General features: G+C 47.8%; 2 protein-coding genes across 2 annotated transcripts; both read left to right on the plus strand.

The window, feature by feature from the left end:
- Positions 1 to 1,977: 1,977 nt before the first annotated feature.
- Positions 1,978 to 4,669, plus strand: LOC105045638 (laccase-17). The gene is made up of 6 exons (XM_010923989.3): positions 1,978 to 2,189; positions 2,305 to 2,456; positions 2,559 to 2,803; positions 2,960 to 3,088; positions 3,184 to 4,140; positions 4,296 to 4,669. The coding sequence occupies exons 1-6, from the start codon at positions 2,073 to 2,075 to the stop codon at positions 4,424 to 4,426; spliced, it is 1,731 nt and encodes a 576-aa protein (XP_010922291.1). The 5' UTR covers positions 1,978 to 2,072; the 3' UTR covers positions 4,427 to 4,669.
- A 14,173-nt stretch (positions 4,670 to 18,842) lies between these two features.
- Positions 18,843 to 21,710, plus strand: LOC105045637 (laccase-17). Its single transcript, XM_010923988.4, has 6 exons — positions 18,843 to 18,997; positions 19,105 to 19,256; positions 19,373 to 19,617; positions 19,738 to 19,866; positions 20,243 to 21,199; positions 21,353 to 21,710. The coding sequence occupies exons 1-6, from the start codon at positions 18,881 to 18,883 to the stop codon at positions 21,481 to 21,483; spliced, it is 1,731 nt and encodes a 576-aa protein (XP_010922290.1). The 5' UTR covers positions 18,843 to 18,880; the 3' UTR covers positions 21,484 to 21,710.
- Positions 21,711 to 21,940: the final 230 nt, after the last annotated feature.

Here is a 21,940-nt window from a genome sequence, read left to right on the forward strand (position 1 = left end):
ACCATCCCATGCATGCCGCTCTCAACTCTGCTGTAAGGATGGTACTATCCTGGAGGTGACACCCATCGACAGCGATCAATCTGAAATCAAGGCCTCAGATGACAAAAGCAGCACCGCCTCTGGAGCTTCTAACACTGCCATAAAATTAACCTTAAGGAAATTTGGGGGTGGGGGCTCCCAGATAATAAAAGCCACATGGATCGTTGCTTGAGTAGTAGGGGAGTCCTAGATGTCTCAAGTAATAGAGGTCAAATCAGACGACATCACAGTCATAGTCTCTCGAGCCTGCACCAGGGCCCTCTCTAGGATGAATTACGCCGACTGCCAAGCTGCCTCAAAGGTACCCCTATTTCTGGCAAGCCAAATATAGCAGATGATGTATGCCGCTCTAATCTCCAAACTCCTGGAGGAATCAATCCGCAAGCTCTGTCGAAGACCATCTAGAAAGCACTGGGTTGGCTCCATGGAGACACTCACCACGTAGGAAAACCCCGCCAAACTCCAAACCTATCAGCCCTTGGGGTACAAAAATAAAGAATGGTCCAGCGACTCCTCAGTGCATCCACTCGGACCGAGCAAGGGAATGTCCATACCCCTAGCATGCAGGATCATTATGTTCGGGAGGCGACGCCAAGCCACCTTCCAGAGAAAGAGCTAAAGCCTTGGGTGGATGCGAAGTCTCCAGATCCATGTGGCATCCATTCTCCTACACGCCTCCCTCCGAAGCACGTTGTATAGGTCTCTCGTCATGGCCCTCAAAGTATAGGCCAAGCTCCAGACTCTGACGTCTGGATCACCAAAGATAGGGATAGCAGTTGCCAGAATTTTCTCCGCCAATGTTGGACCAAAAAACTGGGGAACCACCTCAAGGTGCCAGCCACCTCCTCTCGGCTGGAGGAGGTCCACAACCCTCATGGACTCCAGTGTCTCCACACTGATGTAGGTCGGCCAACGATCCAAAAATATATCCGCAATCCAGGGGTTACAAATAAGATCGATCTCATGTCCATCCCCTACGATCCATCTGATCCGGCCATGTATCGTCTGGGCATGATGGCAAATTTTCTTCCATATAAAGGAGTCCCTCTGGCCAACATGAGTACTCAGATCACCGTATTTATCTCTGATCATCTCACTCCAAACGCAGGTTGGCTGAAGAAGGAGTCTGACTGTATGTCGAGCAATCATAACCTCCCGTCTAACTGTCAAAGATTGAATGCTCATGCCTCTATCGCTAACTAACTGACAGATTACATTCCAAGCCAGTAGGTGAACACCACCTCATTGGTATGATCCTCAAAGAAAATGTCTAAGCAATTGCTCAATCTTCACCACCATTGTTCTTGAAATAATGTTGTTGGACATCAGATAAATGGACATAGAGTTCAATATCGATCTCATCAATATAATCCTATCCATTAGGGCTATAGGCAACGAAACTGTCAATCTCCAATCGTCTATCGATAGACTCCTCCATCCCAAAACAAGACCCTTCAATGCAGTGCAGAATTATTAAAATATAATTTTGCACCACACACCACACGCCCCCCCCACCCACCCCAAAGCCATAATCGAATGGTATCAGTTGTTGGGAACAGAGGCGGTACATGGCATGGAACTCACCTGCATTAATTATATGTCCTTGTCTTTTTAGTCACGCCATTATTCATACACGTATGGTAGGTCATTCAGCTCGATCCTTCCACCTCATGTCATGAACTAGAGAGGGTCCGGACTCCGGACTGGTGCGTTTGGGGTGGACTGGTGAGGGGTGGTTCGGTAATCTTAAGCACGTTAAAGGCTTACTTTAATTTCTTTGTGAGCACTCTAAAGTTCAGCTTGACCCAACGCGGGGGCCACCCGGCCAATGCCCATGCTTGAGGAAATGGGACGCTAGTGTGGAATGTTTTATTCAATTTTCAACGGACCTCACCTAATCAACCCAATATGTGTCCTATATATTAGACCCCTCAATATTCACACGCAGTCTCTCAGAGTTAAGAGAACATAGTTCTCATTCCTACCAATATTCTATCCACTACTACCACAAGCATTAAGCAATTGTAGCAAGGATGGGTTTCGCTTTTCCTCCTCCAACATTCTCCATCGGAACTTTGCTTCTTGCTCTGAGCATTTTCCTAGTGTTGCCGGAGCTTTCAGCAGGCATTACTAGGCACTACAAGTTTGATGTACGTAATGTAACTAGGTCCAACTGGAGATTAGTTGGCCATAGTTAAGCTAAACTAGCTAATAGAGCATGCATGATTCGGTGTTTTATTTAGCAACGATGATTCGGTCTTGCAGATAGTGTTGCAGAACGTGACACGATTGTGCCACACCAGGAGCACGGTGACGGTGAACGGGCAATACCCGGGACCTAAGATTGTGGTAAGAGAAGGTGATCGAGTTGTGGTGAAGGTGGTCAACCATATGCAGAACAATATCACCATCCATTGGTATGCATTACATATAAGTCTGCATGAGTTGTGATGGACAACCAGTTATATATTTAACTGTCTGCTTTGATTGGGCTTACGAACAACGAAATGGTTGGGCAGGCATGGCATCCGGCAGCTTCAGAGTCAGTGGGCCGACGGCCCAGCATACATTACCCAATGCCCCATCCAGACGGGACGAAGCTATGTCTACAACTTTACGATAACAGGGCAGAGAGGCACCCTTTGGTGGCACGCTCACCACTCTTGGCTGAGGGCCACAGTCTATGGACCCTTCATCATCCTGCCAAAGCGTGGCGTCCCTTACCCCTTCCCCAAACCCTACAAAGAAGTTCCTATTCTATTGGGTGACGACAACGATCATATCCTGTTTACTAGATTTGTTTGTTTAGCATATGCGCGTATCTTTGCGAATTAACAAGTTACCAACAGCATATAATATATATATACATATATATATATATATATATCATAAAATATAATATAATATTTCGAAATCGCAGGTGAATGGTTTAACGAAGACCCTGAGGCTGTCATCGCTCAGTCCCTTTGGACCGGTGCGGGCCCAAATGTCTCCGAAGCTCACACAATTAATGGTCTGCCCGGTCCTCTGTACAATTGCTCCGCCAAAGGTAATTTTCTAGAGAGACCAGGAGTTTGGCTGGTTCATCTAGTGAGACAGGCAGTCTTGTGATAGCATGAAGCTAGCTTTTTATAATTTTCATAGATACGTTCAAGCTAAAGGTGAAGCCCGGAAAGACGTACCTTCTCCGGCTGATCAACGCTGCACTCAACGACGACCTTTTCTTCAGCATTGCCAACCACTCCATGACAGTCGTCGAGACCGACGCCAGCTACGTGAAGCCCTTCGTCACGGACACCATCCTCATCGGGCCAGGCGAAACCACCACTGTTCTCCTCCGAACCAAGCCCGCCTCCCCAAATGCCACCTTCTTCATGGCTGCGAGGCCCTACAATACCGGTCTCGGCACCATCGACAACACCACCGTCGCTGGCCTCCTCGAGTACACCTCCACTTCTCCCACCTCCATGAAAAAGCTCCCACTCCTCAAACCAACCCTCCCAGCTATCAATGACACCGCCGCTGCTGCAAACTTTAGCACCAAATTGCGTAGCCTGGCGACCTTGCAGTTCCCGGCCAATGTGCCTCAAACCGTGGACCGGCGTTTCTACTTCACCGTCGGGCTCGGCACGAGGCCGTGCCCCAAGAACCAGACATGTCAAGGGCCCAATGGGACCAAATTCGCCGCATCGGTCAACACCGTCTCGTTTGTTTTCCCATCTACGGCTCTCCTCCAGGCCCATTACCTGGGGCAATCCAACGGGATCTACACCACCGACTTCCCCAACAACCCTCCATTCCCATTCAACTACACTGGGACTCCACCGAACGACACCTTTGTGATCAACGGGACCAAGGCGGTGGTGCTGCCCTTCAACACAAACGTGGAGCTTGTCATGCAGGACACCAGCATCCAAGGTGCGGAGAGCCACCCGTTGCACCTCCATGGCTACAACTTCTACATCGTTGGCCAAGGATTCGGTAACTACGACCCAGTCAATGACCCAGGCAAGTTCAATCTTGTGGACCCGGTCGAGAGGAACACAGCAGGAGTGCCGTCCGGCGGATGGATTGCCATCCGATTCCGGGCTGATAACCCAGGTAGGCCTATGGCGTTTTGATATCTTTGAGAAATATGGTGTATTTGACTTCCGAAATGGCCCATGGGATCGTTTTGGGCTATGGTCAAGCCCATTAAGATGATGAAAAGTTGACTTGAATGCACGACTGACCGTTGACTTTTGCTTCCATGACAGGTGTGTGGCTCATGCACTGCCACTTCGACGTGCACCTGAGCTGGGGACTGGTGATGGCGTGGGTCGTCAATGATGGGCCACTCCCGGGCCAGAAGCTGCCACCCCCACCGTCCGATCTTCCAAAGTGCTGACATCGATCACTGGATGTGAATCTGATACTTTTGGTCTATTTTTGGGGTTTTGTTGGGCTTTCTTAATCTTACTACTTTTGGTTTGCCAAAAAGGCCTTCATCTGGGTGTGTTATTTTTGGTGATTAGGCTAGAGAAATAACCTGTAAAACGGACGTGGCACCCCTTGCAAGCCAACTTGATGTTTGTTGTGTTTCTTTAATTCCTTTTTGGTATTTTCCATCAATAAAGTTCGGTTCGACTTATGTTGTGCATAACATGGAACCGGCGGTTCTTTCATGAAACTCTATTTCTTAACTTGTTTTTTCTTTTAATTTGAGGTCTATATTGAGTGAGCAATCTGCTGGGAGGTTTGGAAGGAAAAAGAAACAATCGAACTTTTTTGAAGAAGAATGATTTTGTTCGTTCAGTCTTGTACAACATCTTGTGCAGTTTTTAGAGTTGGAAGGACATTTCCTCGAAGATTGTTGACGATTATGAGAGGCTCTGGAATGCCTTGAAATCTTTATTACCTCCACTGATGATGCAACATTCAGTCACTAGCCAGATTTAGCTTGCTCTACAATGCAGTTGGGTATTTGTGTATCTTTTAATGATAATTGCTCAGCACTTAAGCTTTCTTCTCCTATGCAGTCTTTGATGGCCGTTCAATTAGGAGGGGTGTTGATGTAAAGTTTGTATATTGCCATTCTCTTCTCTTATTTGTACGCCATCAGTTTTCTTTCATGTAGACAGAAGTGTGCCACTGCTCGATCCTTGTGCCAGTCTTTTGTGTCTTGGAGGGTTTTCCTTATTTTTGAATTTTGTTTCATCTCAAAAATTTTCTTGCTTAGATTTTGTGGATTAGATGAAATCCTTCTCTCCCTATTTTTATCGGTTGTAATCCTTTGTCCCTTTGGACTCCTATAAATATCGCATCCCAATAAATTAGTAAGTTGCTGCTTTTCAATTCATATATATATATATATATATATATATATATCCAGTCTTTTATGTCTTGGAGGGTTTTCCTTATTTTTGAATTTTGTTTCATCTCAAAAATTTTCTTGCTTAGATTTTGCGTATTAGATGAAATCCTTCTCTCCCTATTTTTATCGGTTGTAATCCTTTGTCCCTTTGGACTCCTATAAATATCGCATCCCAATAAATTAGTAAGTTGCTGCTTTTCAATTCATATATATATATATATATATATATTGAGTGAGCCATAATTAACTAAAGCTCATTGGCCATGTATCACATTGTTGTGCATGAGAAACTTTACTTCAGACTTACTTTAACACATCGCCTCGACTTTCGTTGATGATAGAATAGTCACTCAAGTATCCCATGCTGTTCTTTCGTAGTGTAAACAGTAGGATTAGGCTGCTATTCTTTGACGTGTCACCTTGGGTGTGAGTGATACATATATATATATATATATATATATATATATATATATATACAGAAGGAACGGATTCAATCTTTAATCTATTATCTATTGTTTCAAGTTAAAAGTTAAGATATGAAAGTAAAGCTGGTGGATTCTCTTTACTTCATGTTGCTTGTTTTATTTGTATCTATGATATATATAAAGGCAAAAAGATGGTCCAATGCATAAGACTCCCAGCACTGTACGTAAGACCTAAGAAGGGTTAGATGTATGTGTCTTATACCATGGAGGTTGTTTCTGTGCTTCCAACCAGTGACCTTTAGGTCACCATCGCGCAGTGTGTGCAACCTTTAACTTTACTTGCAAAAGTTGTTTCCATGATTATGGTGAATGTTTGCAACCTTACCTTTGCTTATGAAGGCTATTTCTGTGCTTGGGACTAGTGACCTCTAGGTCCCTATAGTGCAGGTGTGCAACCTTACCTTTACGGTAAAAGTCATCCATATATTATATGAAAGTCTGTAAATAATAATTTCTGCACCAAATTAGCATTTGTAACTATCAAAATCTAGAAACATCGATATGACCATCCAAGTGATATATACTCAATAAACAAAGGTGACCTTCAGAAAGACTCTCGCCACCATTTTACACCTCGATTAAATATTAAATGGCCGTTTAAATCATGCGATGAAACCAAATGTTTAGTCAATATGGACTCAACATCAAATGGCAATTAATCAGAAAACCAAGCGCCCTCCACATCTCCAGCTCTTTTCCATCCATTTGTAATTATAATCCTATGCTGTCAAAATTGAATGCAACTACCTACCTGCCTTCTTTACCAAAAAAAAAAAAAAACTACCTACCTGCCTGGTCTGTTCTCACCATAGGCCAAGCGATCTCACTGCTCCATTCCTACTTGGACTATCTATCCACTAGTTTGACAATGGTTTTTGCTTGGAGATCAATACCTCGATCCCTCTCCACCCCACTTCAAACGTCCACAGCAAAATTTGAACTTTTACCATATAAATTGACGTAAGAGACATCCCAGAAAAAGAAGAGGAGGAATATAGGACAATTAATGGCGCAGATAGATAGATGCACGCTTTATGGATCAGTATATGTGAAATTTCATATCACATGCTGTCCATGTGATGAAACAAGATGTCATATTGTATTGCAGCTTTGGAATACAACGCTACTAATGTTTCATAACCAATATTACTGTGTTGCTGCTCCATTTTTTCCTTCTCGTCTTGTTTTACTCTAGCCAGAACACGTACATCACGCACACGAAGGCTCTGTTTTGATGCCGGGGCTTCTTTTCCGGCGATGACACATGTTTAGACTCTAGCTAGAACATGTTTCGAATTCTTATTAATTTATTCGACCCTCCACGTATATAGTTTTCTTCTTATTCTTCTTTTGGATGGCTAATGGAGTCTAAGCTCCTAATTAGCTTCATTTTCATCAAAAAAAAAAAAAAAAACCATAAATATGTGGAGGGTCGAATAAATTAATAAGAGTTTGAGAATGAATTATTTTTGCAGCCCGCAGGGAGTATTTGAGTATTGTTGGGTATAAAATACCCCCGATCGAAGTTTGTAAAAGACCGACCCTTCCAAGGCTTTTCCGGCTTTCGACCTTGTGTGTCGTCTCTTTGAACCCCCTCGACCGTCCGAGCTTCCGGACTTCTCCGACAATGAGCTTCTCCATCTATCTACCGTGCCACTCCACAGGCTCTCTAGGCCTCACTATCAGCCGATCTTCTACAGTGATCAACTATTCTCCGAACTTCTTCCGGACTTCGTCAATATCCGAGCTTCTTCGACAACGAGATTTCTACAGTAATCAGACTCCATCCAAGTTCCTACGGCAGTCGACTGCCTTCAGGATTCTAACCGAGCTACTGCGAGAGCCGAACTTCTACTACGAGCAGTCTACTCCGAACTTCTACTACGAGCGGTCTGCTCCGAACTTCTACTACGAGCGATCTACTTCGGATCTCTACTGTAAGCGAACTCCATCCGAGTTTCTGCTGTAAACAGATTTCTTCCGAACTTCTATTACAGGCAGACTTCAGCCGAGCTCCTACAGTGGACGGATCCCAGACGAGCTTCTACAATGGGACAGGACCCACCGGCCAGGTCACTACTCCGAGCTCCCACGACAACCGATCTTCGACCGAGCTTCTACAATAAGCATTCTCCTTTTGGCCTTCTACAAGAACCAGACTCCATTCGAACTCCCATAGCGGATGGATATCGGACGAGCTCCTACGACGGACGGACTCCGACAGCTAGATTTCTACAACGACCGATCGTCTCTGATGTCTGTCGAACCTCCCCAACGCCATCCGAGGTCCACCGTCGGCCGACCCTCCGCCAGATTCCTCATGAAATCGGACTTCTCCGACGGATAATCTTCAGACGAGCTTCCACATCAGGCAAATCTCAGACGGACTTCCCTAGCAACCGAACTCCTACCGGACTTCACCAACAAAAAGTCTCCATCCGAGCTTCTACAGCAGATGGCTCCCGCTTGTAGCATCAGCGCCTAAGGCATCTGACGACAGTAGACTCGTCAGCAGCCTCGAAAACATCCGAGCTTCTCCTAGATCGACAGGATAGAGAGCCATTCCGCTCCATCGGATATCCCAGCCGAGCTCCAGCCGACAGATCCAAACTCTCTGACAAGTCACGACAGTGGCCACTACCCTCCTCCACTCTCTGCAACGGATTCCGCATGGCTCCACCACTCTCTGGCAAGTCGTGACAACGGACACCACTCCACTCTCCAGGTTCAATCACTCTTTGGCAAGTCGCGACAACGGACACCATTTCACTCTCCGTAACAAACTCCATGTGGCCCTGAACGACCCCTGACGCCACTACTCTCTGTAACAAACTCCAGACGGCTCTGAACAGCCCACTACCAGGCAGTTACAGACGTCACTATCAATCAGTTACGCTCTCCGTCTATAAAAAGGGACCCCCAGATACGTTCTTCTCTAAGCTCTAAACTCTATCTCAAAACTCTGCTAAAATTTTTACTTGAGCACTCCATTTCTGTTGAAGCAGAGTACTGACTTGAGCGTCAGAGGGTCTTGCCAGAGCACCCCCAACTCCGGTTTAGACTTTCCTTGCAGGTCCCGACGGTGGCTGCGGTCATCTCGACTCCAACAACTCTGGCTTCAGCAAATTCTGCACTAACAGAATTGGCGCTAGAGAAAGGGCACGTGTCTTTGCAGTACCCTTGTTCTTGAAGGAGTACTCAACGGGACTGCCTCCAGTCATCTTCTCTGACGTCCTTCTCTCCTTTCCCTACTAGATCTCCACCTGATGCCTCCCCGAAAGGCATCCACCAGGTGATCCACGACCTCCACGGCCAAATCTCAGGCTCCAGCCTCGCCTCCAGTTTTTCAGGTTCCTCCTCCTCCGGCAACGGCGGTAGGTATGGAGCAGTTCGACCTGCTGGTTCAGCAGGTCAGAGGCCTCACCGAAGCAGTGCAAGCCATGCAACAGCAGCAGCAACAGTCGCAGACGTCAATGCGGTTGGAAAGGGCATCGCCGGAGTTCCAAGATCCGGCAGTAGGGCGAGCCACTTGGGCCAGTCATCCTGTCTTTCCCGGAAAGAGAAATCTAAGAGTGGAGAGCCCTCAGTCTGATCACGATTTCACTCCCGGAGGATCCCTACCTCCACTTTACCAGAAGACCCTCGAGACTCGCAGTCGAGAGGACCTCCTGGATCGAAGGCTCCAGGAGATGAATCGGCAGATCGAAGAGTTCCGTCATGCTCTCCCTACTTATGGTGAGGACATCTGTACTGACCTTCCCTTCTCTCAAATGATCATGCAGGAACCGATCCTGCCAAACTTCAAGCTCCCCCAATTCGAAAGCTACGACGGGACCTTGGACCCGGTTGACCACCTGGAGGCCTTCCGGACAATGATGCTGCTCCATGGTGCGCCAGACGCCATCTTGTACCGAGCTTTCCCATCTACCTTGAAGGGAGCAGCAAGAAACTGGTACTCGGTGCTGAAGCCGGGTACTATCTTCTTCTTTGATCAGATGAGCCACCAGTTCGTAGCTCATTTTGTTAGCAGCCGGCATCCCCGAAGAGGTTCAGAGTCCCTTATCAACATCAAGCAGAAGGAGGGAGAATCCATCCGAGCCTACGTCAACCGCTTCAACATCACCGCATTGGAGGTCCGAAACTTGAACCAATCAGTCGCGATGGCCGCCCTGAAGGGCGGTCTTCAAAAGAACGATCTTCTATTTTTCCTGAAAAAGAAATATCCCAGGGACTTTGCTGATTTGCTGGCTCGGGCCGAAGGATATGCCCAAGCAAAAGAAGCCTTCAAGATGAAGGATGAGGAGGCCGTGAAGCAGCGGTAGGCGGGGGACCCTAGCAAGTCCGCAGTTGAAAAAGGGTCGAGTGAAGCTCGGCCACGTTCTCGAACTCCCTCCGGACACAAGCATGTCCAGACTCCTCCCCGGGCTCGTAGGCAGAGAAGCCCGGACCGCAGAGTTCGGTAGAGCTCTCCTCCGGGAAGATTACGCAGCTATGCCCCTCTCAATGCTCCAAAAGTCCAGGTGCTGATGAAGGTCAGGGAACAGCTGTCGAGGTCGGAAAGGATGCGCTCGCACCCCGGAAAGCGCAACCCAAATAAATTCTGCCTCTATCACCGTGACCACGGCCACGACATGGAGGAATGCATTCAGCTCCGAGATGAAATCAAGGAGCTCATCAGGCGAGGTCGGCTCGACAGATTCATTCGACGCCGACCTGAAAGAAGTAACTCCCTCATTCAATCAAAATTAAGCATGTTAGGAACAGGAGAAAAATCTCGTCCTAACATGAACAAAGTCGAAGGTCCGATTACTTAGAGACCGGATGGGGGGAGAGGCCCTTGCAACGGCCCTTATGTGCCCCTACAGCCTTGTTAGGAACAGGAGGAGAACCTCGTCCTAACATGAGCAAAGTCGAAGGTCCGATTACTTAGAGATCGGATGGGGGGAGAGGCCCTTGCAACGGCCCTTATATGCCCCCACAACCTTGTTAGGAACAGGAGGATAACCTCGTCCTAACATGAGCAAAGTCGAAGGTCCGGTTACTTAGAGATCGGATGGAGAGAGAGGCCTTTGCAACGGTCCTTATGTGCCCCCACAGTCTTGTTAGGAACAGGAGGAGAACCTCATCCTAACATGAGCAAAGTTGAAGGCCCGGTTACTTAGAGACCGGATGGGGGGAGAGGCCCTTGCAACGGTCCTTATGTGCCCCCACAGCCTTGTTAGGAACAGGAGGAGAACCTCATCCTAACATGAGTAAAGTCGAAGGCCCAGTTACTTAGAGACCGGATGGGGGGAGAGGCCTTTGCAACGGCCCTTATGTGCCCCCACAGTCTTGTTAGGAACAGGAGGAGAACCTCATTCTAACATGAGCAAAGTCGAAGGCCTGGTTACTTAGAGATCGGATGGGGGGAGAGGCCCTTACAACGGCCCTTATATGCCCCCACAGCTTTGTTAGGAATAGGAGGAGAACCTCGTCCTAACATGAGCAAAGTCGAAGGCCCAGTTACTTAGAGACCGAATGGGGGAGAGGCCCTTGCAGCAGCCCTTACGTGCCCCCACAGCTCTGTTAGGAACAGAAGGAGAGTCTCATCCTAACATGAGCTGAAACTGACTGTCGGAAACAAGAAGAGAACCTCGTCTTGACGCAAACAAAGGCTCGATCGATCAAGACCGGACAAGGAGGAAAGCCTCCTCAATGGCTCCTCTACACTCTCACGACCTCGTCAAGAGCAGAGGGAAGACCCTCACTCGAACACAGAAGAAAAGGAGAGATAAAAAGGGAAAGTGATGAACTACACCAGCGATAAGTGAAAAACAAACTACATCAAAGGCACAAGGGACCTCGTCTCAATGAGGAAGAAAATCTTTATCGAAAATCTTCAGTCCCTAAGGACGAATCAACACAGCGACGACCAGAAATCTTCAAACAACGTTGACGTCGAACAAGACGAAAGACAAAAGAAGTTCGGTAAACGACAACTCAATACCAAAATGGACAAGATAATGAAAAATTTTCTTTTCATTTCATTAGTGAAGTATATATTACAAAGTCTTGAAGGCCAAAAAGAGAGACGACAAGAAAAAAAAAAAGAAGAAAGGAGCTCTAAGGAAGTCCAGCTTTTTCCGACTTCGAGCTCTCGATTTCGGTCCTTATTAGGGATTGCCTTAAGTTTTCAACTTCTTCCTCTAGTTCCATCTTTCTCAGCAGCATATCCCGGAACATCTGGTGGAACCATCGGCTCTCGTCTTCCGACTCTCGAAACCTCTTCCTCAGGACCTCAGACTCCACCTCGGCATCTTTGACCGCCTGCTCCTTGTGGACCAGCTGAATCTTCAGCCGCTGCAGTTCGGCCTCCTCCCGCCCAAGGGCCACAGACAGTTCTGCCATGGTCTCCCTCAAGGAGCGGAGCTCATCGGAGCCTTGTGCAGAGGCGAGCTGGACTCTCTCAGATAACTGCCTCTGAAGGCGGACAACTTCGTCGGTCGCCGTCTGGAGCTTCCTTCGGTAGTCCTCTATTTGCCCGCTCCAGCCGACTCGATAGGCGTTGTAGTTCGTCTCAGCGTCCTGCAGCTGCTTTTGAAGGTCGGAGAACTTCTTCGACCAGTCTCGATCGCAGTCGGCTTGGACTGTGAGCCAGGACGAGCTCCCTTCCAACTGGCCGATCTTCTCCCATGTGGCTGCCAGCTCGACTTCAAGGGAGCTGATCTTGGAAGCCTGAGTCCAAGATCGATCGCTGGCACGTTTTCGAAGTTCCTCGAGCTCCGTCATGAAGTCGGCCTTTTTTCGGGTGAATTCCATAAGACCCTTTCTATGGAGGTCCTGAAGGCGAACAGCCTCCGCAGTGACTTCCGAATGGCTCTTCCTCAACCGATGAAGTTTATCTTCCAGCTTCTTGGATTTTTTTGTCAACTGACGAACTTTCCTTCTGAGGTCTCGGATCATCGACTTCAGAGGAATCCCTTGTGGCAGGGGGAGAGCTTCGGTAGGGCACTGTCATTGGGAGACAAAAGCGCCACGACTCAGATTAGTACAAGAAGATAAAAGATAAGAAAAAAATACAGAAAAAAAGGGGGGGCCCTCTGTAAAGGAGGATCCAATTTCATTGATTAAATAATTTTCAAGTACAAGAGAACGAAAAAAAAAGTCACCACAAAAGAAAAATACAAAGCTAGAGGTTCCGGATCTCTAGGGCAGAAGTAGAGGGGCTCGGCGTCCCCGGAAGATCGTCAGCGACGGTCGCGACGGTCGACGAGGTCCCGACTGGAGGAGGACCGGCAGCAGCTTCGGATGGTCCGGCTTCATCGTCGGACGCCTCGTTCAGGAAGCCGAGATCCAGTTCGGGAAACCTCCCAGCCACCTTCTCTTGGCAGAGTTCGAAACCCTTGATGAAGGCGTCCTGGCCGAACTGGACCTTTAAATCCTTCATCTCAGAGGAGGCCTTAAACTCCTCCACTACTCGGGCCCCTGCCTCCGAGATCAGGAACGGAATCCGCGCTTTCAGCTCGAAAACCTGCGCCTTCAACTCGGAAGCCTGCGCCTTCAGTTCGGAGATTTTGGCCTCATCCTTCTTTCTCTCCCCCTCCAAGGCGGTCCTCAGATCGAATGAGGTTTGTCCCTCCTTTTTCAGTGCCTCCTGGAGACTTAGGACCTCAGCGATCTTCTCCTCGAGGCGGGTGGCCCCAGCCAGGTGACCTTCCTCCGCCCGAGCTGTCTCCCTCTTAGCGATCTTCACCGCCTCGACGTTGGCGACAAGCTGGTGCCCAATCTGCAAGAAAGGTCGGGGAGTCAATATAAAGGTTGAAGAATAAATTAAGTAAAGAAGCAAGAAGGAGAAAAAAGGTGAGTTAACCTACTTCGAGGAAAGATCCCAGAGAGTCCCAGACCCGCAGCTCGGGATCAGCAAGGACGATCCTCTCGACGACCTCGGACAGAATGCACCCTTCGACCAGCCTCTTTATTAAATCCCTGTTGTTGAAGAAATTTTCCCTCAGGTCTTCCTCGGAGCCGCCGGCCCCCTCGACGGCAGCCTTGCGACTGCGGCTCCTCCGGGTCAGGATTTTCTTTCTCCTCTTTCCTTCGGCCCCGGGTGCCCCCTCAGGACGAGCCTCTGGAGCGGGATCCTCGGTCGGGGGGCTCCTTGAATGGGCTCAGGGGACTTCGGGTTCGATGTCGGAAGGGACTTCGACGGCGACGGCCACCGGAGTAGGCGCGATCGAGCTTGTCCCTTCTGTCCTGACTTTCTTCACCGACCTCGAAGTCGAGGCGTCTTTTCTCTTATGGATCTTGAGACCCTGGGCTAACCTCCGAGCCACGCTTGCGTCCATGTCTACGATAAAAGAAGATCAACACGGCTCAGAGATGGAATTAGAGAAAGGGGAAGTAAAAAAAAAATGGTACCGACAAGGTTAAGAGGACTCAAGCCGATGTTGAACAAAAACTGTTCCTTCAGAAGTTCGGAGAGGAGGGGGGCTTGATAGGCCTCGAGCTTTTTGGAGGCTTCAAGGTCGTCCCTTTCCAAGCTAGAAGCCTGACGGACGGAATCCCTCAGAGAGCCCCAAGAGGGTAATCCTAGCTCCAAGGTCGGGCATCGGACATAGAAGAACATTTCCTTCCAGTTGTGGATAGAAGAGGGGGCGTCTTTCAGCAATCCCTTTCTACCGAACTGAGGGGAGAAGTACCACCAGTCTTTTGCCGAGGGATGATGCTTGAAGGTGTAGAAATTTCTAAACAAAGAAAGAGTCGGTCGAACTTCAGCTAAACTACAAAGAGAAAGAAATCCTATCAAAAATCTAAAGGAGTTCGGCGCTACTGAGACTAGAGAAATATTCAGAAAACGAAAGAGGACGACGACAAAAGGCGGAAGTGGAAGCCGAAGTCCGGCACGAAAGGCCTCCTGGTACAGACAGAAGTGGTCGGGAGGAGGGGCGCTAGCCCGATCAGTTGGTCTGGGAAGCTCTAGCTCGTACTCCGGAGGAACCCCAAACTGAATCCTTATCAATGAGAGCTCATCCGAAGTCAAAGAGCTGGGGATGGTGTCCGGTGCAAAGACCAGATAAGGTTCGGTCCCGACTACAGGTCCGTCTACGGTAGAAGGACTCTGAGAAACTGGGGCTGATGAACTCCTAGAACCGCTAGAAGAGGAGATATCGGAAGACATTTTGGATCAAATAGAAGCCACAAAAATCCTGAAAATAAAATTGAAAAAAATAACGAACAAGCTCTCAAGGGTGCTAAATGAACGGAATACGAAGAAGAAAGAACAGAAAAATGACAAGAAGTTTCGAAACTAACCTAGGTTGGCCCGAGGAGTGCAGGAAGACGACAAGGATGATGGAAGTCGACCCGAAAGATGCCTAAGGCTGAGAAGGATGCTAAAGGAGGCTGGAGCTCTCGGGGAAGAGGAGGAAACCGAGGGACTCTCTCAGGCAAAGTGAAATCCCTGAAGGAGGAGGACGTGTTTAAATAGGCAACAGGGCCCGGAGTAGTTATGATCGCGGATCTCCTCTGACCGACCTGCACTTGCCGCGTGTCCCACTCATTATGACAGGCTGTTGAAAATGGCTGACAGCTGACAAAATCATTATTGCACCGTACCTAGAGCCACGCCCCGGTGAGAATTTCGAAAAAAATTTTTCGGATCGCTTTGATTTGAAAAGACTCTGGGACCAGCGCGCCCAATGCCAAAATATCTGGCAACCATCGAGTGCGGAAATCGAGGGGGGCAACTTCGGCCGTGAGAATTTTTCTGTACTTCCTTCATTCGGAATCCGAACTCGAAAGTAGGGGGACTGGTGTTGGGTATAAAATACCCCCCGACCGAAGTTTGTAAAAGACCGACCCTTCCAGGGCTTTTCTGGCTTCCGACCTTGTGTGGTGTCTCTCTGAACCCCCTCGACCGTCCGAGCTTCCGGACTTCTCCGACAATGAGCTTCTCCATCCATCTACCGGGCCGCTCCACAGGCTGTCTAGGTCTCACTATCAGCCGACCTTCTACAGTGATCAACTATTCTTCGAACTTCTTCTGGACTTCGTCAATATCCGAGCTTCTTCGACAATGAGATTTCTACAGTAATCAGACTCCATCCAAGTTCTTACGACGGTCGACCGCCTTCAGAATTCCAACCGAGCTCCTGCGAGAGCCGAACATCTACTACGAGCGGTCTGTTCCAAACTTCTACTACGAGCGGTCTACTTCGGATCTTTACTATAAGTGAATTCCATCCGAGCTTCTACTATAAACAGATTTCTTCCAAACTTCTATTACAGGCAGACTTCAGCCGAGCTCCTACAGTGGACAGATCCCAAACGAGCTTCTATAATGGGACAGGACCCACCGGCCAGGTCGCTACTCCGAGCTCCCGCGACAATCGATCTTCGATCGAGCTTCTACAATAAGCAGTCTCCTTTCGGCCTTCTACAAGAACCAGACTCCGTCCGAACTCCTATAGCGGATAGATATCGGACGAGCTCCTACGACGGACGGACTCCGACAGCTGGATTTCTACAACGATCGATCGCCTCCGATGTCTGTAGAACCTCTCCAACGCCATCCGAGGTCCACCGCCTGCCGACCCTCCGCCAGATTCCTCATGAAACCGGACTTCTCCGGTGGATAATCTTCAGACGAGCTTCCACATCAGGCAAATCTCAGACAGGCTTCCCTAGCAACCGGACTTCACCAATAGAAAGTCTCCATCCGAGCTTCTACAGCAGATGGCTCCCGCCTGTAGCATCAGCGCCTAAGGCATCCGACGACAGTAGACTCGTCAGCAACCTCGAAAACATCCAAGCTTCTCCTAGATCGACAGGATAGAGAGCCATTCCACTCCATCAGATATCCCAGCCGAGCTCCAGCCGACAGATCCGAACTCTCTGGCAAGTTACGACAGTGGCCACTACCCTGCTCCACTCTCTACAATGGATTCCGTGTGGCTCCACCACTCTCTGGCAAGTCACGACAACGGACACCACTCCACTCTCCGAGTTCTACCACTTTCTGATAAGTTGCGACAACGGACACCACTCTACTCTCCGTAACAAACTCTACGTGGCCCTGAACGACCCCTAACGCCACTACTCTCCATAACAAACTCTAGGTGGCTCTGAACAGCCCACTACCAGGCGGTTACAGACGTCGCTGTCAATCAGTTATGCTCTCCGTCTATAAAAAAGGACCCCCATATACATTTTTCTCTAAGCTCTAAACTCTATCTCAAAACTCTGCTAAAATTTTCACTCGAGCACTCTATTTCTGTTGAAGCAGAGTACTGACTTGAGCGTCGGAGGATCTTGTCGGAGCATCTCCAACTCTGATTTAGATTTTTCTTGTAGATTTCGATGATGACTATGATCATCTCGATTCCAGCAACTCTGGCTCCGGCAAAATACTGCACCAACAAATATGGTTTAGGCTCTCTACGAAATAAAAACTGCTTTAGGCCTCCTACCAAAATATAATGGGTTTTGAGATTCGGAAATAGTTCCTGTACGTGATACATCACTTGACATATGATAGGAATATGAACTTCAGAGCGTACCCTGTACGGAGAGTGAGCCTGAAACGGAAACTAAGTTTGCACTTCATAGAATACTCAAAGCATATTGGAGAGTTTAATCATTATAAAAATTTTGATTCATAAGCAATAAAAATCAGCTCTCAGATGGAATAGGAAATTTCCATTTCTTCGATACTTTGTGCCCTGGATGGTTCAATCCCAGCAATTCCTCTAAACAGTTCTCCCATTCTTATTTTAAATTATGATCATAGCTCATCCAATGAACAAGGTGCCTGGCCATTGAAACAGGCCCTAACCACTCGTTAAAGCAGAACACTAGCTAGCAGAGTTAATTTGTTAGGAAAAAAAGATAATAATGAAAGAATAGCAGTACTCTGATACAGTGTGTGTACCATCCTCTAAAAACTTTTCATGCACGTAACTTCCAAACCATTTTTACAAGACAAGAAGTACACGGCAGGTTTCCCATTATTCAATCATCAGATCTATTATACATATGTTTTCACAATTTTTAAAACTAAAACATACTTAAAAGAAAAAATCCAAATCGCTGCATGCAATCGTTTTCAGTTCCTCCAACAATTTCACAACAGCAAGTTCTTTAACTAGACTTGTTTTACAGGTATACTGACATATAATACCTTCCCAACTGCTCGATCTTGTGCCACCTAATAAATTAAATCAAGAACATGCACGGCTTTGATTTGTCAATCCAAAAGTTCGACCGATAGGGTTCACTAGCAGGACAAGAAAGGAATTTAATTAGATAATTAAAAAAAAAAACGCGAGTGCAGGCCCAGTGCAGTACACGAATCCTGATGTACAGGCCTGTTGAGTACGTGGAACAAGTGTGGCAACCCATGCACGGTAACGATGAAACCGTGCCCCTACGGTGCTGCGTGCTGGCAGACAAAACGGAGCGAAGGCCACGACAAGACAAATCAAATAAAGGGGTGGGTTCCCAAATAAGTGAAAAATTGGAGAACCAAACTCCTTTTGGAAGTTTTTTTTTTTTTTTTTGCTAAAAACTCCTTTTGGAAGTTGGTAAGTGCTTTTGCTAGCTAGTTTCACTGCAACAACCCTACGCTTCTAAGCGAAACCCCCAAACTGAAAGTATATCTGCGAGATGACAAAAAAAGCCTTTTACTTCCTACCATTAGCTTAAAAAGTATTCCTGAAATTGGACAGACCAAAGAGATGGAAGGGTGGTTTTGGTATTCCAAGTGATGACTGAGTCCAGTGGCAAAGCGTTCTTTTCTTTATCAGCACTCTAAAGTTCTGCTCGACCAACGCGGGGGCCACCGGCCAAGTTCCATGCTTTGAGGAAATGGGACGCTAAGGAGAAATGAACAGTATCATATTCTCCACGTATCTCACCTAATCAACCAAACACGTCGCCTATATATTCGACTCCCATAACGTTCATATAATGCAGTACCAAAGCTGAGAAGAGAACACGACTCCCACTCCCTTGGAAGTAGCAAAGTATGAGTGCTCTTCTTCCTTCTTCAAACGTCTCCATTGGAGCTTTTCTCGTTGCCTTGAGCGTTCTCCTAGCGCTCCCAGAGATTTCGGCAGGCATTACGAGGCACTATAAGTTTAATGTACGTACCGTAGCCAGTTGGAATTGGAGATTGATTAGCTATTACTATGTTGTGCTAATTACGTAACATGATTCACTGTTTTATTTGTCCACTATTTGGTGTTGCAGATAAGGCTGCAAAATGTGACACGACTTTGTCACACCAAGAGCATGGTGACGGTGAACGGTCAGTTTCCAGGGCCTCCGATCGTAGTCAGAGAAGATGATCAGGTTGTTGTGAAGGTGGTCAACCATGTGCAGAACAATATCACTATACATTGGTATGGATGTCTAAGCTTACATATGTCTGAGATGACAACTTGTTATCAAACTAATATGGTATGACAAGCATATGATGACTTGATTGGGTTAAATGAATGATGAAATATGCGGGCAGGCATGGCATTCGGCAGCTTCGAAGTGGTTGGGCTGATGGCCCAGCATACATAACCCAGTGCCCAATCCAAACAGGCCAGAGCTATGTCTACAACTTCACAATAGTTGGCCAGAGAGGAACACTATGGTGGCACGCCCACCACTCTTGGCTCAGGGCCACAGTCTATGGACCCTTCATCATCCTCCCGAAGCGCGGCGTCCCGTACCCATTTCCCGAACCCTATAAAGAAGTCCCCATTCTCTTTGGTAATGCCGACCCTCATCTACAGTTGATTTTTTTTTTTTTTTCCTTTTCTTTTTCCAAAAGATGTTCTTCTTTCAACATTAACATGCTAGGTCGCGGCTAACCTTGTTCTTAAATCACAGGGGAGTGGTTCAACGAAGACCCTGAGGCTGTCATTGCCCAGGCTCTTCAGACTGGTGGAGGCCCAAATGTCTCTGAAGCTTATACAATAAATGGGTTACCTGGTCCCCTGTACAATTGTTCAGCCCAAGGTAACTCCTAGTAGGCTTAGTTTCTAATATAGGCCCATTGTTCCGCCCTAAAGACTGTCTGCAGACCAAGACGCAGGCATGAATATGGGCCAGTCCTGGGGCAGATTTTCAACGATAAGCAAACAGACCCTGCCTAAAAGCCTTGGTGCCAAACAAAGATTATAGTCGGTAGAGTTATTAGCCAATGATTTAGCTTTGGGCCGATGATAATAGAAATAATTGGTAGCCCAAGCACGAAGCTTGACCCGTACTAGTACAAAATTTTAGCTACGGCTTAACCATTTATAGGCTTATCGGCCAGGCCCAAAACTGTTGCTTCCCTACTGTTCCTCTCGACACGAGAACAGGAAGGTTGAAACGTTTTCATGATTGACAGATACTTTCAAGCTTAAAGTGAAGCCTGGAAAGACGTACCTCCTCCGGCTGATCAATGCTGCACTCAACGACGACCTCTTCTTCAGCATTGCCAACCATTCCATGACCGTCGTGGAGACCGACGCCAGCTACGCGAAGCCCTTTGAAACGGACACCATCCTCATGGGGCCAGGCGAAACCACCAATGTTCTCCTCCGCACCAAGCCCACCTCCCCAAATGCCACCTTCTTCATGGCTGCGAGGCCCTACAATACCGGTCTCGGCACCATCGACAACACCACCGTCGCTGGCCTCCTCGAGTACACCTCCACTTCTCCCACCTCCATGAAAAACCTCCCTCTCCTCAAACCAACCCTCCCAGCTATCAATGACACGGCCGCTGCTGCAAACTTTAGCACCAAATTGCGTAGCCTGGCGACCTTGCAGTTCCCGGCCAATGTGCCCCAAACCGTGGACCGGCGTTTCTACTTCACCGTCGGGCTCGGCACGAGGCCGTGCCCCAAGAACCAGACATGCCAGGGGCCCAATGGGACCAAGTTCGCCGCATCGGTCAACAACGTGTCGTTTGCTCTCCCATCCATGGCTCTCCTCCAGGCCCATTATCTGGGGCAGTCCAACGGGGTCTACACGACCGACTTCCCCAACAACCCTCCATTCCCATTCAACTACACTGGGGGTCCACCGAACGACACCTTTGTGATCAACGGGACCAAGGTGGTGGTGCTGCTTTTCAACACAAATGTGGAGCTTGTCATGCAGGGCACCAGCATCCAAGGTGCGGAAAGCCACCCATTGCACCTCCATGGCCACAACTTCTACATCGTTGGCCAAGGCTTTGGTAACTACGACCCAGTCAACGATCCAGCCAAGTTCAATCTTGTGGACCCGGTCGAAAGGAACACTGCAGGAGTGCCGTCCGGCGGATGGGTTGCCATCCGATTCCGGACTGATAACCCAGGTAGGAGTACGTTGTATGGATATTTTCGGAAAATGGTGTATTTGATTTCAGATATGGCCCATGGAATCGTTTTGGGCTACGGTCAAGCCCATTAAGACGATAAGGGTTGACTTGCAATTGAGGATTGACCGTTGACTTTTTCGTGCCTGACAGGTGTGTGGTTCATGCACTGCCACTTCGACGTGCACCTGAGCTGGGGACTGACAATGGCGTGGGTGGTCAATGACGGTGCGCTCCCTGGACAGAAGCTGCCACCTCCACCGTCCGATCTTCCAAAATGCTGATATTGACTGCCAGATCCGGTCAATTTTTTGGGGTTTCGCTGGAGTTCCTTTAAATGGTTTTGGGTGTGTTCTTTTTGTTGAAGTCCTGATAAATAACATCTTGCTAGACCGCAACGTGGCAAGTCTTGCAGGTGCCATGTTGATGTTTGCTGTGGTTTTGGTTTCTTTGTGTGTGTTTTCCATCAGTTTTTTTTTTTTTTTTTTTTGATAACAAAATAAAAGCTCAGTTCGTGATGGATTTAAACTGTGCCACATGGACCTCTCTCTTGATTCCTCTGTCAACCAATCTTTAAAAGGTCACTAGCCGGACGTGCAAAACCTGATACAATTGTATTGTATCCAGAGAAAATTTAGACTTAGACTTGCTGAGTTGCTGTGACAGATATGCAACACGACAATTATGTAATATCAAGTTATTCATAAAGAAACCTCCAACCTAGGACAAATCTAGGCTATG

Source organism: Elaeis guineensis, chromosome 5 (assembly GCF_000442705.2).
Source record: "Elaeis guineensis isolate ETL-2024a chromosome 5, EG11, whole genome shotgun sequence".
Lineage (NCBI taxonomy): Eukaryota > Viridiplantae > Streptophyta > Magnoliopsida > Arecales > Arecaceae > Elaeis > Elaeis guineensis.

Coding starts and splice junctions, on each gene's coding strand:
- LOC105045638 (XM_010923989.3), top strand. CDS start 2,073: ATGGGTTTCGCTTTTCCTCCTCCAACATTCTCCATCGGAACTTTGCTT. Junction 3,089..3,183: donor GTACAATTGCTCCGCCAAAG/GTAATTTTCTAG, acceptor TAATTTTCATAG/ATACGTTCAAGCTAAAGGTG. Junction 4,141..4,295: donor ATTCCGGGCTGATAACCCAG/GTAGGCCTATGG, acceptor CTTCCATGACAG/GTGTGTGGCTCATGCACTGC.
- LOC105045637 (XM_010923988.4), top strand. CDS start 18,881: ATGAGTGCTCTTCTTCCTTCTTCAAACGTCTCCATTGGAGCTTTTCTC. Junction 19,867..20,242: donor GTACAATTGTTCAGCCCAAG/GTAACTCCTAGT, acceptor CATGATTGACAG/ATACTTTCAAGCTTAAAGTG. Junction 21,200..21,352: donor ATTCCGGACTGATAACCCAG/GTAGGAGTACGT, acceptor CGTGCCTGACAG/GTGTGTGGTTCATGCACTGC.